The 13,445-nt window shown below is 47.3% G+C and overlaps 1 protein-coding gene across 2 annotated transcripts; it reads left to right on the forward strand.

The window, feature by feature from the left end:
• Window positions 1–1,857: 1,857 nt before the first annotated feature.
• Window positions 1,858–13,321, forward strand: LOC118212913 (U4/U6 small nuclear ribonucleoprotein Prp3-like). 2 transcript variants are annotated; one of them, XM_035391426.1, is made up of 17 exons: window positions 1,858–1,920; window positions 3,866–4,020; window positions 4,327–4,457; window positions 5,392–5,550; window positions 5,895–5,975; window positions 6,369–6,643; window positions 6,742–6,860; window positions 7,061–7,248; window positions 7,414–7,580; window positions 8,259–8,341; window positions 8,833–8,976; window positions 9,327–9,426; window positions 9,713–9,826; window positions 10,285–10,403; window positions 11,223–11,303; window positions 11,828–11,886; window positions 12,209–13,321. In XM_035391426.1, the coding sequence occupies exons 2-17, from the start codon at window positions 3,876–3,878 to the stop codon at window positions 12,356–12,358; spliced, it is 2,115 nt and encodes a 704-aa protein (XP_035247317.1). In that variant the 5' UTR covers window positions 1,858–1,920; window positions 3,866–3,875; the 3' UTR covers window positions 12,359–13,321. The 2 variants fall into 2 exon arrangements, with proteins under 2 accessions (XP_035247317.1, XP_035247309.1); XM_035391418.1 differs by lacking the exon at window positions 1,858–1,920 and adding an exon at window positions 2,531–2,711.
• Window positions 13,322–13,445: the final 124 nt, after the last annotated feature.

Below are 13,445 nucleotides of genomic sequence, written 5' to 3' on the forward strand. Positions count from 1 at the left end.
GGTTTGGGGAGGGGGGGGCGGGGGATTGGTGGGGGAGGCGGGGCGGTTGGTAGGGGGAAGCAGGGGGTTTGGTGGGGGGGGGGGGGGGGGGGGGGGGGGGTTGGTGGGGGAGGCGGTTGGAGGCAGATTGGGTTGCCTCTGGCAGAGTGCTGCTCACACTGCCATTACTGCACCCGGGTGACCCACATCACCAGGAAAGGGAGAGAGAGGGAGAGGAAGAGAGAGACATGGATGGGAGAGTGGAAAGCACATGGATTCTTCAGATTAATGGCTAATCCCCAGTTTTCCTCACTATATTTTTGTATTTGATATATCTATGCAGAAGCTCCCCACCCAACCAAATTTACAAAACAAATTGGAAAACATACCGTGTTACGGCACGTTTTTATGTCCTTTCGGCACTTTGCTCCCGACTAGTGGCAAAACCATGGAACTACTACCAACACATAAGAATGTATCTAATCAGAACTTCGTAGATACCCTGTTATTATTTTAAATTAGGACTTTTTCTGAACAATATAAAATATTTCAATGTAATAGCCTTTTATAAACAATGTTTGTTACTTGGATATGAGAAATAGACTAGTATACTCATTGTGACACAGAACAGGCATTTATTCACTATAAAAATACCAACATGTCATTTTTCACTCACTAAAAATTGAAAAAAAAACCTTGTTTTAATCTTGATTTTTCATTTCAGTGCACATTTTGAGAGGTGATTATGGGGCACCTGATTTTAGGATGGGGTCACTTGAAAATTTTGGGGAAAACAGTTTTTGAAAATAACATATTGTAATTGTTTGTCACTTTAAAATATGTGGATGTCAGCTACTACATGTCAAACATCACAACAACCCAGCTATAATACAACTATAATAAAGCAATAAGGCATGAGAGTTATATCACCAATATAGTCAAGGCTGAATGGTGTTACTAGGCAGGAGGCGCGTGTGTGGGTGGGGTCATGTAAAATTGTGAACATTCATTTGAAGTCACATCAGAAAAAAATTTGGGAACCCCTGGCTTAGGGGTTTTAGGTGCAAAGGTCAATCATAATGCTTCTAGCTTGATTAACCATAGACCATAGTTAATATCTGGTTATAAAATAGTAAAAATGTAAACTATCAAAGACACCCTGTTTTATAAATATAGAATTATATAAATTAAATCTGAACATTGGTTAAAAACTCTTCAGGGTTTCCCATTCCAAAATTCAATTTAACAAAATAACTATCGGGCTGTTTGCATACTAACAAATCAAACTGAATACTACCAAAAAGAGCCAGAAGAGAAAATGATACTTTATGCATTATGACTGATTTTAATGAACAAAGACTCAATAATGTGTATTCACATAAGAAAATGTAATGGACAGAAGGTGAGAAAGTCAGCTTGATAATTTACTACCGTGGACATGCTGCAGTATTTTTTTTATTTTTAAATGTTGTACAGGGATATTATGGGTTTTGTTAGAAGCAGTGGGAAATGCCCACATTCATGATTCAATCAATTAACTAATTAACTAATCATGGTCTTCAATCAATACTTCAAGTAGTTCAGGTGTCTTAGCGCAGGGCTAAAACAAAAACCTGCACCCACACCAGCCCTTTTCAGATGAGATTAGATAACCCTGCTTGGTCACATTTTTCTTTTCACTGCTGAAATACTCAGCTCTGGTCCTTGAGAGTCACATAGTCTGCTGGTTTTTATTTTCTCCTTAAGACCAGTGACTGATTCAGTCCCAAGAAAACAGGTGACGCTGAGTAAACTGTAATCAACTGCTTACCTGATCCATTGCTATGCTTCTCAAACACAGAATACCAAAACCCAGCAGGCCATGTGGCTCTACAGAACCTGGAGTGAGGACCACTGGCTCTAAGACATGCTTTTCGTAGAATTAAATTTTCCATCCAAATGGTAAATGGACTGCATTTATATAGCGCTTTTATCCAAAGTGCTTTACAATTGATGCCTCGCATTCACCAGAGCAATTAGGGGTCAGGTGTCTTGCTCAGGGACACTTCGACATGCCCAGGGCGGGGGATCGAACCAGCAACCCTCCGATTGCCAGACAAGCGCTCTTACCTCCTGAGCTATGTTGCCCTCATCTGTGTTCACTTCCCTTCCTGATTCTTTCCCGTAGTAGCTGAACTAATAGTTTTTTTTAGTTTATTTAAATTTTTTATAAACGTCTCAATTAGAAACTCAATTGTACGACTAGTCGCTTGACTGGACAGTTAGAGTGCCTATGGGGACCCCTGGAGGATAACCACTGAATTACAAATTTAAATCCCTGCAGGTCACATGGTGGAGACAAACTGGTGACCCTACTCATAAAATAAAATAGTGAAACATTAAAATCATCCCCTAGTAATAGCAATACGTGGTAACTAGACATAAATCCGTAGCAGCACAATATAGGTGTACTATTAGTAGTAGGTCAAAACACATTCATTTTTTAGTTTAAGTTGTCGAAAAATGTTCGTTTTAAGAAAGCCCTGATTGGTCGAGCGACGTCATGAGACGGTTTCCGCTTCCGGTTGCACCCGGTTGAACGTTCCAGTTGCGAGGTGATCGGAAAGTTCGTGGCTCATCGAACAAATTGCCTAGTTGGAAAAATTTACTATTTTGATTGCTTTTATTTTTAAAGTACAGTTCTCAAGTTCGACCATCGTTCCCAAGCGACCGCTCAGGTTTAGTCGGTTTTGGTAAGTTTTACAAACAAACTAATGTAAGGCGAACATGAGGAATGCACGTTAGCTAGCTAACTGAGAGAAGGAAAACAAGGCGGCTAAAGTAAATGTGGAAAGAGGAGCTCTTGCTAGTTGGAAATGTTAGCTGGTTGTGCTACGGTTTGTATTCGTAGAACACAATGCATCGTGTAAATGAAATTGTTTTTATTTTGGCTAACATGTTCTTTAGTCGGGGACATGATGTCACTTTCAGCCACATCTAGTTTGTTGGTAACCAGCTACCTAGTGCCGTTGGCAGTTACTTGCTATGTTTTGACTTCAGTCGAAAAGCCTACTAGGTATCGATAACAAAGTTTGTTAACTAACATTTTAAATAGCAGCTCGATATCACTCGTGCTGGTAAACTCACATTTGATGTGGCCATCTTTAGTCGGGTGCAGCTAAAGTAATTTCACTTGAACAAAAACGTATCGACTGCGCAGGAAATGTCCGGGTTGGCTAATTGGTTGATGATCTTGTGCTACGCGATTATGTTTAGGTAGCTACATGTATTGTTATTTATGGTGGCCATCCCTATACTTTCTTTTGAGAAATCAACCATCACTTGGGAAATGTTGCCCGACGCTTGAATTTTTCTCCCCAAATTTTTGAATCTCATTTCCCATCGTGGTCTTTCCTAAACGCCATTATTCTTCTGAAGCTTCCCATGCAAATGTTCTTAAATCGCTCTTTGGCAGCCATAAAAAAATGCTTAATATTTCCCCGAGAATCCTCTAAATCAGTGGTAACCAACACTGTTCCTGGGGAGCTACTGTCCTGTAGGTTTTTATTCCAACCGTAACAAAGCACACCTCATTGAACAGCTAGAGATCTTTTAAATTAGCTAATTAGTCAAGTGTGCCAAATTGGGGTTGAAATGAAAACCTACAGGATGGTCGATCTTCAGGAACAGGGTTGGTTACCACTGCCCTACATCTCATTTCCTGCAGGTGCGCTTGTGTTTATACCTATGCAGTGGGGGGACGTATGCTAATGCACTGCCTTCATTAAGTGAGCGCGGTGTATTTACGTCTCACAGACGTGGCGCCCCCAGTGAGTACGCATCGTTAATGTGTGTTCTTTGCATTCTGAATGTGAGCTTAGCCTTTCCGCGCTGTGTATGTCTGCAGAGCCCTCAGCATGTCTCTGCCCAGGCGGGAGGTGGAGGAGCTTCGGCCGTGCGTGGAGCGCGCGGTCAACAAGGTGCTGGGCTTCCCGGAGCCCACCGTCGTCAAGGCCGCTCTGCACTGCGTGGGCAAGGGCCTCGACAAGAGGAAGACCACAGGTGTGTATCGCATGGGTTTCGCATGGTACTAATTCATATGATTGTGTCTGGATAAAGAATAGTGAATGATGCTGAGCATAGGCTGCCTGCCGCACCTGATTTTTCTCAATCTGATGGACACCGTCTCAGCCTGTGCTTGGGTTAGATAAGACTGTCTACTCCAGGTGCAGCGGCAGGGAGAATGCCAGCCTTACATCATGCTGTGAGGGGATTATGTCCTCATGGTCAGCAGGAAATGAATGGTTTGTGGGGAAAAATGGCATTACGGTGAAAGTGGCTCGGTTGTGTTTGTGACTCGAACCTCAGACCAGCTCCGGCCTTTCCTGGACGACTCAGCCGGGGGCTTTGTGGAGAGGCTGTTTGAGGCGCTGGAGGAGGGCCGTAGTTCTCGAGGAAGCAAGGCTGGGGGAGAGAGACAGCGCAAGCGAGACCTGAAGGTAGGACCTGTGGGCAGTGTTATTTACTGTGCATGATGTTGTTTACTATATATGATCAATGGAAGACTATCTAACAAGCTCACAGAAGTTATATAGTTCAGATTCAGACTCAGTTATGGTTGAATGTTGCTATGTTTGCGAGATGGAGTCATTCCATGCTAACTCTATCATAAATGATCTTTTAAACATTTCCTGGGAAATCACAAAGGTGCATTTTACAGCCACGCTGGTTTAAAAAGTTATTCACAACATTTGACGATTATGCCCTTTGTCCTGTGGCCTGGGGAAAGCTCTAAATTTGCCTGAGCTCAGGTTAATGATGCTGTCATGTGAGTTCTGCCTCCTAGGGGCAGCCACATCAGCCCCGCCCCAGGCCCTGTAGGGATGTAGGCCTTGAAATATCACTTTTGCTCAGAGAAACTTGATGCTCGTCTTCCAAAATCGATGAAACGCTTTTACTTTCACATCTGTTCATAAGCTGTAAATGCCTGTTACTGGCTTTTTTAGCAAGTGCTTTTGGTCTGCTATAGAATTGTTTCTGCTTGAGCTGGCAGAATTCAATAAGTTATCATAGTGACCTAACTCATTTCAAACTTAGTTGATATTCCCCAAGATCCTTTTATTATTAATATCTAAAATTTGTTCTTTCCAACTGGACGTTCGTTGATGTTGAAAGTTGCTATTATGCATCACTAGCTTATTTACTGTTCAATATCTCAGTAGTTATAGACACTGCACAGTAAGACAATGCAGTATGAGTTTGGGCTTGGTACTTTTGGTAGAAGTGCTTATTCTAGCTATGGCATTTTAATATGTATGAATTGGGTGACGCTCAAAACCACTCTGCTTGAATTTGCCTTCTTTGCTCTGTTGTCAGTCATTGCTGCTGAGTTCAGATATAAACCCCCCTCCTGTGTGTAATGGTCCCCATCAGGATGTGTTTGGAGATGACACCGAGGCCGGTCGAGAGCCTCCTGCTGGTGTGGGGGGGGAAGCGAAGAGGAAGCGGGTGCCCCGCTTCGAGGAGGTGGAGGAGCCCGAGGTGCTGCCGGGGCCCCCGGCAGAGAGCCCGGGCATGCTCACTAAGATGCAGGTAAGTCCCGCTGATCGTGTCCTGTACAGCAGCGCACGCCCAGTCAGTCCCTTAGACAGCCTTCCGTCATGAGGGAATGTGGCACAGAGGGTACTGGGTCATTTTGTTCTCTGGGGTGGTAATAAGTATCCATCCTCCACAGGGGTATGACTGCAGAGCAGTGTGAACGACCAGCTGGGGCAGTTATTTTAAGGAATGTCCGGTTTTGATGGGTGGGGGTATTTTCACCTTTTTCAAAAAATCTTCTGTCAGGAGCATTTCATTTTACTTTGATTGTTTTGAAAGTGTACACATTTCTTTGTGATGTAACCTGTACAGTAGCTCACTGTGTTTTCCGTCTTCAGATTAAACAGATGATGGAGACGGCGGCCAAACAAATCGCAGAGAGGAAGAAGCAGCTGAGCTTTGTGGCTCCAGCCCCTCCGGTGAGATCAGCACTCCTCACTGTCTACCTTAAGGCATTGTGCGGTCTTTGCTGTGCGCTCACTCAAACTGAGCCCTCTTTCTTTACAGAATCCTGCCGTGTGTGTGTATGATGTGATTGTATGAGACATGACTTGGGTATCTGTGTTTCGAAGGCTTGGATGTCTGCTGTCCTCTGTTACCTGTCAAGCATAATTTAATCAGCCCCAGTGTCAGATTGACAAGGTTTTACGCCTGTTTTGACAGCACAGTTGTGAGTGTGACACCCTTGCTGTAATCACCATTTGCTTGATTAACTCTCTCCTCTGGCCTGGCCTCTGTCTGTCTGTCTGTCTGTCTGTCTCTCTCTGTCTGTCTCCTTCTCTCTGCCCCTCTCTCTCTCTCTCTCACACCAGCCCCAGCCGGAGTCCCCCGCCTCTCGGCTCCTCTCCGCCTCTCTGTCCGACTCCCTCTCCACGGCGGTCCCGCCCCTCGGGTCCCAGTCCATCGCCCCCAACCAGGCGGCCTCCTTCATGAACGACGCCATCGAGAAGGCCCGCAAGGCCGCCGAGCTGCAGGTCCGCATCCAATCCGAGCTGGCCCTGAAGCCGGGCATCCTGGGAGCGCTGGGCGCGGGCTCGCACAACCTGGTCGCCCTCGCCAACCTGCACGCCATGGGCATCGCTCCCCTGTGAGTCATCACCCGCCTTTCTGACTTCTGTTCACCACTTCAGGAGCAGTCGTTTAATCTGAGTGCATGTTCTTGTCCCCCCCCCCCCCCCCCCCCAGGAAAGCAGAAGCTCGGGAGGTGTCAAAGCCGACCCCCCTGATCTTGGATGAACTCGGGCGCACTGTAGACGCCAGCGGCAAGGAGGTGGAGCTCACACACCGCATGCCCACTCTGAAAGGTGGGTGTTCCGCTGCACTGTTCCTCTCACACACTCCTCTCAGTGCTTCTTGTCTCCACCTTCCTCCTTCACGCACTCCTTTATTGGAAGAATTTGAATATGTTTGACCTTCTCTAGACTCAATGTGGAATGTCTACTGTGGATTCTTTCTCTCCGCCCCCTTTGTGACTTCCTGTCTCATTTGGCTCCTCCCATCTCAGCCAACATCCGGGCGGTGAAGCGCGAGCAGTTCCGCCAGCAGCTGAAGGAGCGGCCGGGGGAGGACCTGGAGTCCACCTCCTACTTCGACCAGCGCGTCAACATAGCGCCCGCCCAGCGGCCCCGCAAGGGCTTCAAGTTCCACGAGCAGGGCCGCTTCGAGAAGATCGCCCAGCGCATCCGCACCAAGGTCCGCTGCGTGTGCTTCCAGAAGCCTCCGCCTGTGCAAACACACGTTACACAACCCGTCTCAAACGAGCGCACCGGTACATTAGCCTTGAGGAGCTGTTGATACTATGGTTCTAAGGCATAAAATGATTGACTAGCCCCCCCCCCCTCTGGATTTGGCCCCCAGGCTCAGCTGGAGAAGCTGCAGATGGAGATTGCCCAGGCGGCGAAGAAGACTGGTATCCAAGCCTCCACAAAGTTGGCCCTGATCGCCCCGACGAAGGAACTGGGCGAGAGAGATGTGCCTTCCATCGAGTGGTGGGACTCCTACATCCTGCCCTCTAACATCGAAGTGTAAGAGAGCCCCACTACACTCCTTCTGTTAGCATACGAGAGCCCCACTGCACTCTTCCTGTTAGCATACGAGAGCTCCACTGCACTCTTCCTGTTAGCATACGAGAGCTCCACTGCACTCTTCCTGTTAGCATAAGAGAGCCCCACTGCACTCTTCCTGTTAGCATACGAGAGCCCCTCTACGCTCTTCCTGTTAGCATATGAGAGCCCCTCTACGCTCTTCCTGTTAGCATAAGAGAGCCCCACTGCACTCTTCCTGTTAGCATAAGAGAGCCCCACTGCACTCTTCCTGTTAGCATACGAGAGCTCCACTGCACTCTTCCTGTTAGCATAAGAGAGCCCCACTGCACTCTTCCTGTTAGCATACGAGAGCCCCTCTACGCTCTTCCTGTTAGCATAAGAGAGCCCCACTGCACTCTTCCTGTTAGCATAAGAGAGCCCCACTGCACTCTTCCTGTTAGCGTACGAGAGCCCCTCTACGCTCTTCCTGTTAGCATAAGAGAGCTCCACTGCACTGTTCCTGTTAGCGTGAGATAGTCCAACATTACGTTGTGAATTAAGCAGTTATGACCACTCAAAGGTACTCACTCAGAATGTGTGAGGTCATTGGGTCCTCGCAGGATGTGGTTGACTTTGATATCTCTGTTCCTGTAACTAATATCTTTGTTTCTCTCTCAGAACTCCTGCAACCACATTTGAGCAGTTTGAGTTGCACGGGGTCACAAACCTGGTGGAACACCCTGCCCAGATAAGCCCTCCAGGTAACTGTCTGCTGAGTAACATGTCAATCAATTTGGGATGTCAGTGACCACCATTAGTGTTTACAGCTGGTATTCAATTAGATGCAAGTAACCTTGGCGACTCTATTCTGATTGGCTGAGAATACGCAGGCCTTCGCTATGATGAGCGCTGATTAAGGACCTCGGGATGTGGGTCAAAGATGAGGGAACAATGAGAGATGGAATAATGGGGAGTGAATGTGAAGAGGCCTAGTACGCCAGGGAGAGGGTTTTAAAGCACGTGTCAGTCTGTGTGTGTGAGAGATGGCGGCTGAGTTATAGAGAATGAGTTGACCTCGTCATATGGTGCTGGAACAGGGGCAGGAGAACCAGTAAGGAGGGGAGTCTCTGTGCATTGAGGCTCAGGCTCAGTCTCCGTCTTTTGGCAGTCTGAGTCACGGCATCAGTGTAGCGTCAGTGTGTGATGACTGTACTCGGCTGAGTCAATTCGTGAACCTGTCTGTCCCCCTCAGTGGACACGGACAAGCCGGTGACGTTGGGCGTGTACCTCACCAAGAAGGAGCAGAAGAAACTGCGGCGGCAGACGCGCAGGGAGAGGCAGAAGGAGCTGCAGGAGAAAGTGCGCCTGGGCCTCATGCCTCCCCCCGAGCCCAAAGGTAGGCCTCACCCTGTCCTCCTGGCCCGTTACAGGTGCCGGGACTGCGCCCTGCAGTCTTCTGAGTCTACTCCCATATTCCTGCTCGTTAAAGCAAGTTTGGATAAACCACTCCAAAGCACTGAAATCTGAACTATTAGAAGGTACAAAGTATGGGTTGTAACTTTAATTATTTGTGACAGATTGAATATTTGAATGAGTAGTCCATGCAGATGTATCATATAGTTAAATGTGTCTGTGCATGCGTACATATACTATATACATACTTTGCAAGAAGCGAAAACGTAAAAAAATGCAGGGTGGTTTGTGGTGTGAGCAGGCTGTTGTAACACTGGGCACGTCTTCCCGCAGTGCGCATCTCCAATCTGATGCGGGTTTTGGGCACGGAGGCGGTGCAAGACCCCACCAAGGTGGAGGCCCATGTCAGGGCACAGATGGCCAAGAGGCAGAAGTGAGTGGCTGCTTATCTGCCCCCCCCCGCGATCGCACGTCTGTCCCTATGTGACTGCGTGTCTACCACCCCTGAAACTGCGTGTCCGCCCCCCTGTCGTTGCATGTCCCCCCCCGAAACTGCATGTTGGCCCCCCTGTGATCATGTGTCCGTCCTCCTGCGATCGCATGTTCGTGCCATCGTGGTTGCGTGTACCCCCCCCCCCCCCCCCCCTTGCGTTCGCCTGTGTCTGTGTCTCGGGTGCTGGGTCCACTCAGACGTGACTTTCTTGCCGCCGCTGTCCCAGGGCCCACGAGGAGGCCAACGCCGCGCGCAAGCTGACCACCGAGCAGCGCAAGGAGAAGAAGGTGAAGAAGCTGAAGGAGGACCTGAGCCACGGCATTCACGTGGCCGTGTACAGGTGAGGCTGCGCAGGGGGGAACAGATGACACCATCACCAGTACGCTGACCGAAGGCGTAACTTCAGCTTGAATACTGGCAGGGTTGAAATGCATAGACACCGAGAACTGCAACCCTCTAGGGGGGTCTGGGGGGATCATGCTCCCTGGAAGAAAACATTTTAAACAACAGCTGTGATATTATCATTTCTGGTCAATTGCAAGGGGAAAATATGTCGGGCTACTTATCAGTATATCCCAGTCACAACATTGAATCCTTGTCTTTATAATGAAACAATTTTTCTCATCATCCTGCTGTAATTATTGGCAGGTTTGTTTGGCCTATTTTGTAATATTGGCTGGGTTGTAACCCCCCCAGATCCCCCCCATAATTCCACCCTTGTCACTCGTGCCCATTTGCAGAGGGAGAGCATCGCACGGTTGATGATGCGTGTCTGTCTTTCTCCACCGCCCTTTTTAGGATCCGGAACCTGACGAGCCCATCCAAGAAGTTCAAGGTGGAGGCGAACGCGGGTCAGCTGTACCTGACGGGCACCGTGGTCCTCCACAGAGACGCCAACATCGTGGTGGTGGAGGGAGGTGAGTGGGGAGCAGACAGAGCTGCCTGCGCTCGTATATATAATTAACGTTCTATGGTGTTCTCAAGCCGATGCAAGGTTTCGGTTTCGTCAGAGCAAAGAAAAAGACCTGCACACAGCCTGCACAGAATGTCCTCTGCTCAGACAGATGGTGTGGATGTCATCCTTTAGCATTTATGAGCTGGTCTTTAGCCCCATACAAAGTGTCTTCTGAGACTTCCTGTTTCACTCACTTTATAACTAACCACAAAAAATAGATAATACACGCACGCTGTAATTTTACATGAGGGTGCTGGTGATCGTAGTTTCGGGTCTTAATTAGGGCATCCCAGCGCCCCGATGAAGACGTGAGAGCCAAACGGTGTGTGGTGTTCATAACTAACCACACTCAACACAGCTCTAGTGTCGGTACACAGTATTAAATACACCGCCCGCTTTACATGATACCACACTGCCAACAGTGGTCACGGGAGAGATCACGTGGTATCGGATGACAAGTCAATGACAGAGTGTATGCTTGTGCCCCTCCCTTTCATGCGTTTCCTGAGAGGTGGTAAGATCTGGTGAGGAAATTGGTTGCTCCTTGTGCAGTTCAGCACACAGACTTCAGCCATTCTGCATACTGCTGTATAGCATCAGAGGTAACTTGTTCTGAGTGGGGCCCACTTGTGGTAGTGCGAGTGAGCACATTAAGGGGCAGAAGTGGGAATTTAGCAGAGTGGGTAAGTTTTCTGTGTGTGCTTGGTCCCAGAGTTAAGGTGTTTTGTGTTTGTTCCTTTGCGTCCGTCTCTTCCACTCTCTGCGTCCCTTTCGTTTTCAGGTCCCAAATCTCAGAAGAAGTTTAAGAAGTTGATGCTCAGCAGAATCAAGTGGGACGAACGTACCAGCTCCAAAAGAGATGGTGAGAGAGCTCGTGCCTGCCTGTCCTCTCTTTGAACTGCTATTTTAAAGGTTATACCATGTAGGATTTCGTGGCCCTTGTAGGCTATGTTTGTAAACTCCAGTCACACCTCCATAGAGGACACGCCCTGGAGCTCTATAAGCAAACTGTCACGCAAAGAGGTTAGGTGGTCAGGGATATTGAAAATAGCAACATGAATAATTCCATATAGATGGTAACAGTAATTATGCAGTCTTATTACAATTTTTACACTGAGTGCACACCTTAGCGCATGGTAACATTGTACGGTAGCTACTCTGTAGAAGCCAGTGCACATATTTTCCTGGTTGGGTATTTAGCTATTCTAGGCCCTGCTATTTCAAAATTCAAAGTCAGTGTTGTAGAACACCAATGCTTTCAGTTACCAGTTGCGATTGTTTCATCAGCCTTAGAATGTTCAGTAAAGAACATTCTAATCACACATTTGTGATCTTACGCCTTAAAGGGTTACTGAATGAATGCCCTTACTCCTCTCATTCTGACAGACCCTGACGGTTCAGACGATGAAGGACTGAAAAAGAACAAGTGCAGTCTCGTCTGGGAGGTAAGTTCTCAACACGCTGCGCAGTCAACAGCACCACACCCAGGGGTGGAAGATCCAGGTTTAAAAAGTGAAAGTCCTGCCCAGAATTTTGTTCCAATCACTTGGATTTGCTAATTGGCGCAGTTCTTCAGCCAGGAGGTAGAACGTAAGTAGTGAAATCAGCTGGCTGGGTTCATGGGTGTTTCTTCACATCAGGACGTATACTTTGTGACCCCTGGATGGACTTTCCACCTCTGGCCACACCTCACTGCCGTACTGAATGCCTGGGGTCTCCTCTCCCCTCTCCCCTCTCACCCTCCCCTCCTCTTTCCCCGTGTCTCAGGGCACGACAAAGGAGCGCAACTTTGGGGAGGTGAAGTTCAAGCAGTGTCCCACGCAGAACATGGCCAGGGAGCACTTCAAAAAGCACGGCACGGAACACTACTGGGACCTGGCCCTCAGCCAGAGCGTGCTGGAGTCCGCCGACGACTGAGGGGCCCCGGCCGGGCTGAACCGCAGCAGTGTACAGCGCCATTTTGACTGACCCGAGAGAGACAGAGGGAGTGTGGGTGTGCGTGCGTGCGAAGCCCAAACTTTTATGGGCTGTGCTTATGTGGGTCATGGTGTGTATGATTGATGTGCTTGAGTGGACTGGAATCCAGCGTTCTCTTCAGGGGCAAGGAGAAGCTGGAGGTAGACACATTGAGTTGCGGGTTAAATGTGTGTCTCCCGAATATGTGAAATAGTGATATGATGCGTTTGTAATGATGGTGAATGAGCATACAGTGTTCCCTGTGTGCGTACTGTCTGATGGGACTGTCCTCCTGCCTATGCTCGTGTTGCACTGCCTGCTGTCACCGGTTGTACCAAACTAAACTGGCTGTAATGCCTTGGTGTAGCCACGTGGTGGTGCCATATCCTTGTAATGCTGTTGCTTTAGGCAAAAGGTCTGTTAGTGTTATGTATCTAAATTTTTGCTTTTTGCCTCATTGTACTTAAGGAAAATTGAATCCAACTCCATACTGTATTGTTCTGTCAAGAGAATATCAGCATTATACAGAATACATACAAGCTCACATTTCTCTAGCTGTCCCTGCTGGGTCTTAAATGATTGGCTATTAGTTTAAGTCATGTGTAAACATTAGTCGTATGAACACTTACCAAATTTAAAAGTGTACTTTATCAGTGTACCAAATAAACCATTTCATTTAGAAGTGAGTTGTTAAATAGGGAATGTTCTTTTTTTTTCTTTTTTAAATCGTCTTTGTTTTAATGTCCCTGTTTGGCATTAGACTTCCTGACACACTGGTAATCACTGTAAATGTGTACATATCGGGAGTGGACACATGTACAGAAACATTTGAAAGACTTTAAATTGAATTTGTTTGCCTGTTTCTTTCCCAGATATTGTGAGCTGACACAGGACAATAAAATCAAACTTTTTAAAGGCTTTTAATTGTATTGTTTGCCTGTTTATTTCCAAGCCTTATCATATTTGTCATCTTTTTACTTAATTTGGAGACATGAAAATAAATGTTTTATGTAATGTGGTTTCATTCTGGATTATTCTTCCATGTAAA

The sequence above is a fragment of the Anguilla anguilla genome, chromosome 1, assembly GCF_013347855.1.
Source record: "Anguilla anguilla isolate fAngAng1 chromosome 1, fAngAng1.pri, whole genome shotgun sequence".
NCBI lineage: Eukaryota > Metazoa > Chordata > Actinopteri > Anguilliformes > Anguillidae > Anguilla > Anguilla anguilla.

Excerpts from the sequence above, each read along its gene's own strand:
- LOC118212913 (XM_035391426.1), top strand. The coding sequence starts at position 3,876 with ATGTCTCTGCCCAGGCGGGAGGTGGAGGAGCTTCGGCCGTGCGTGGAG. Across the intron at positions 4,021-4,326 it reads CGACAAGAGGAAGACCACAG|ACCAGCTCCGGCCTTTCCTG; the intron begins GTGTGTATCGCA and ends CTCGAACCTCAG. Across the intron at positions 7,581-8,258 it reads CTGCCCTCTAACATCGAAGT|AACTCCTGCAACCACATTTG; the intron begins GTAAGAGAGCCC and ends TTTCTCTCTCAG.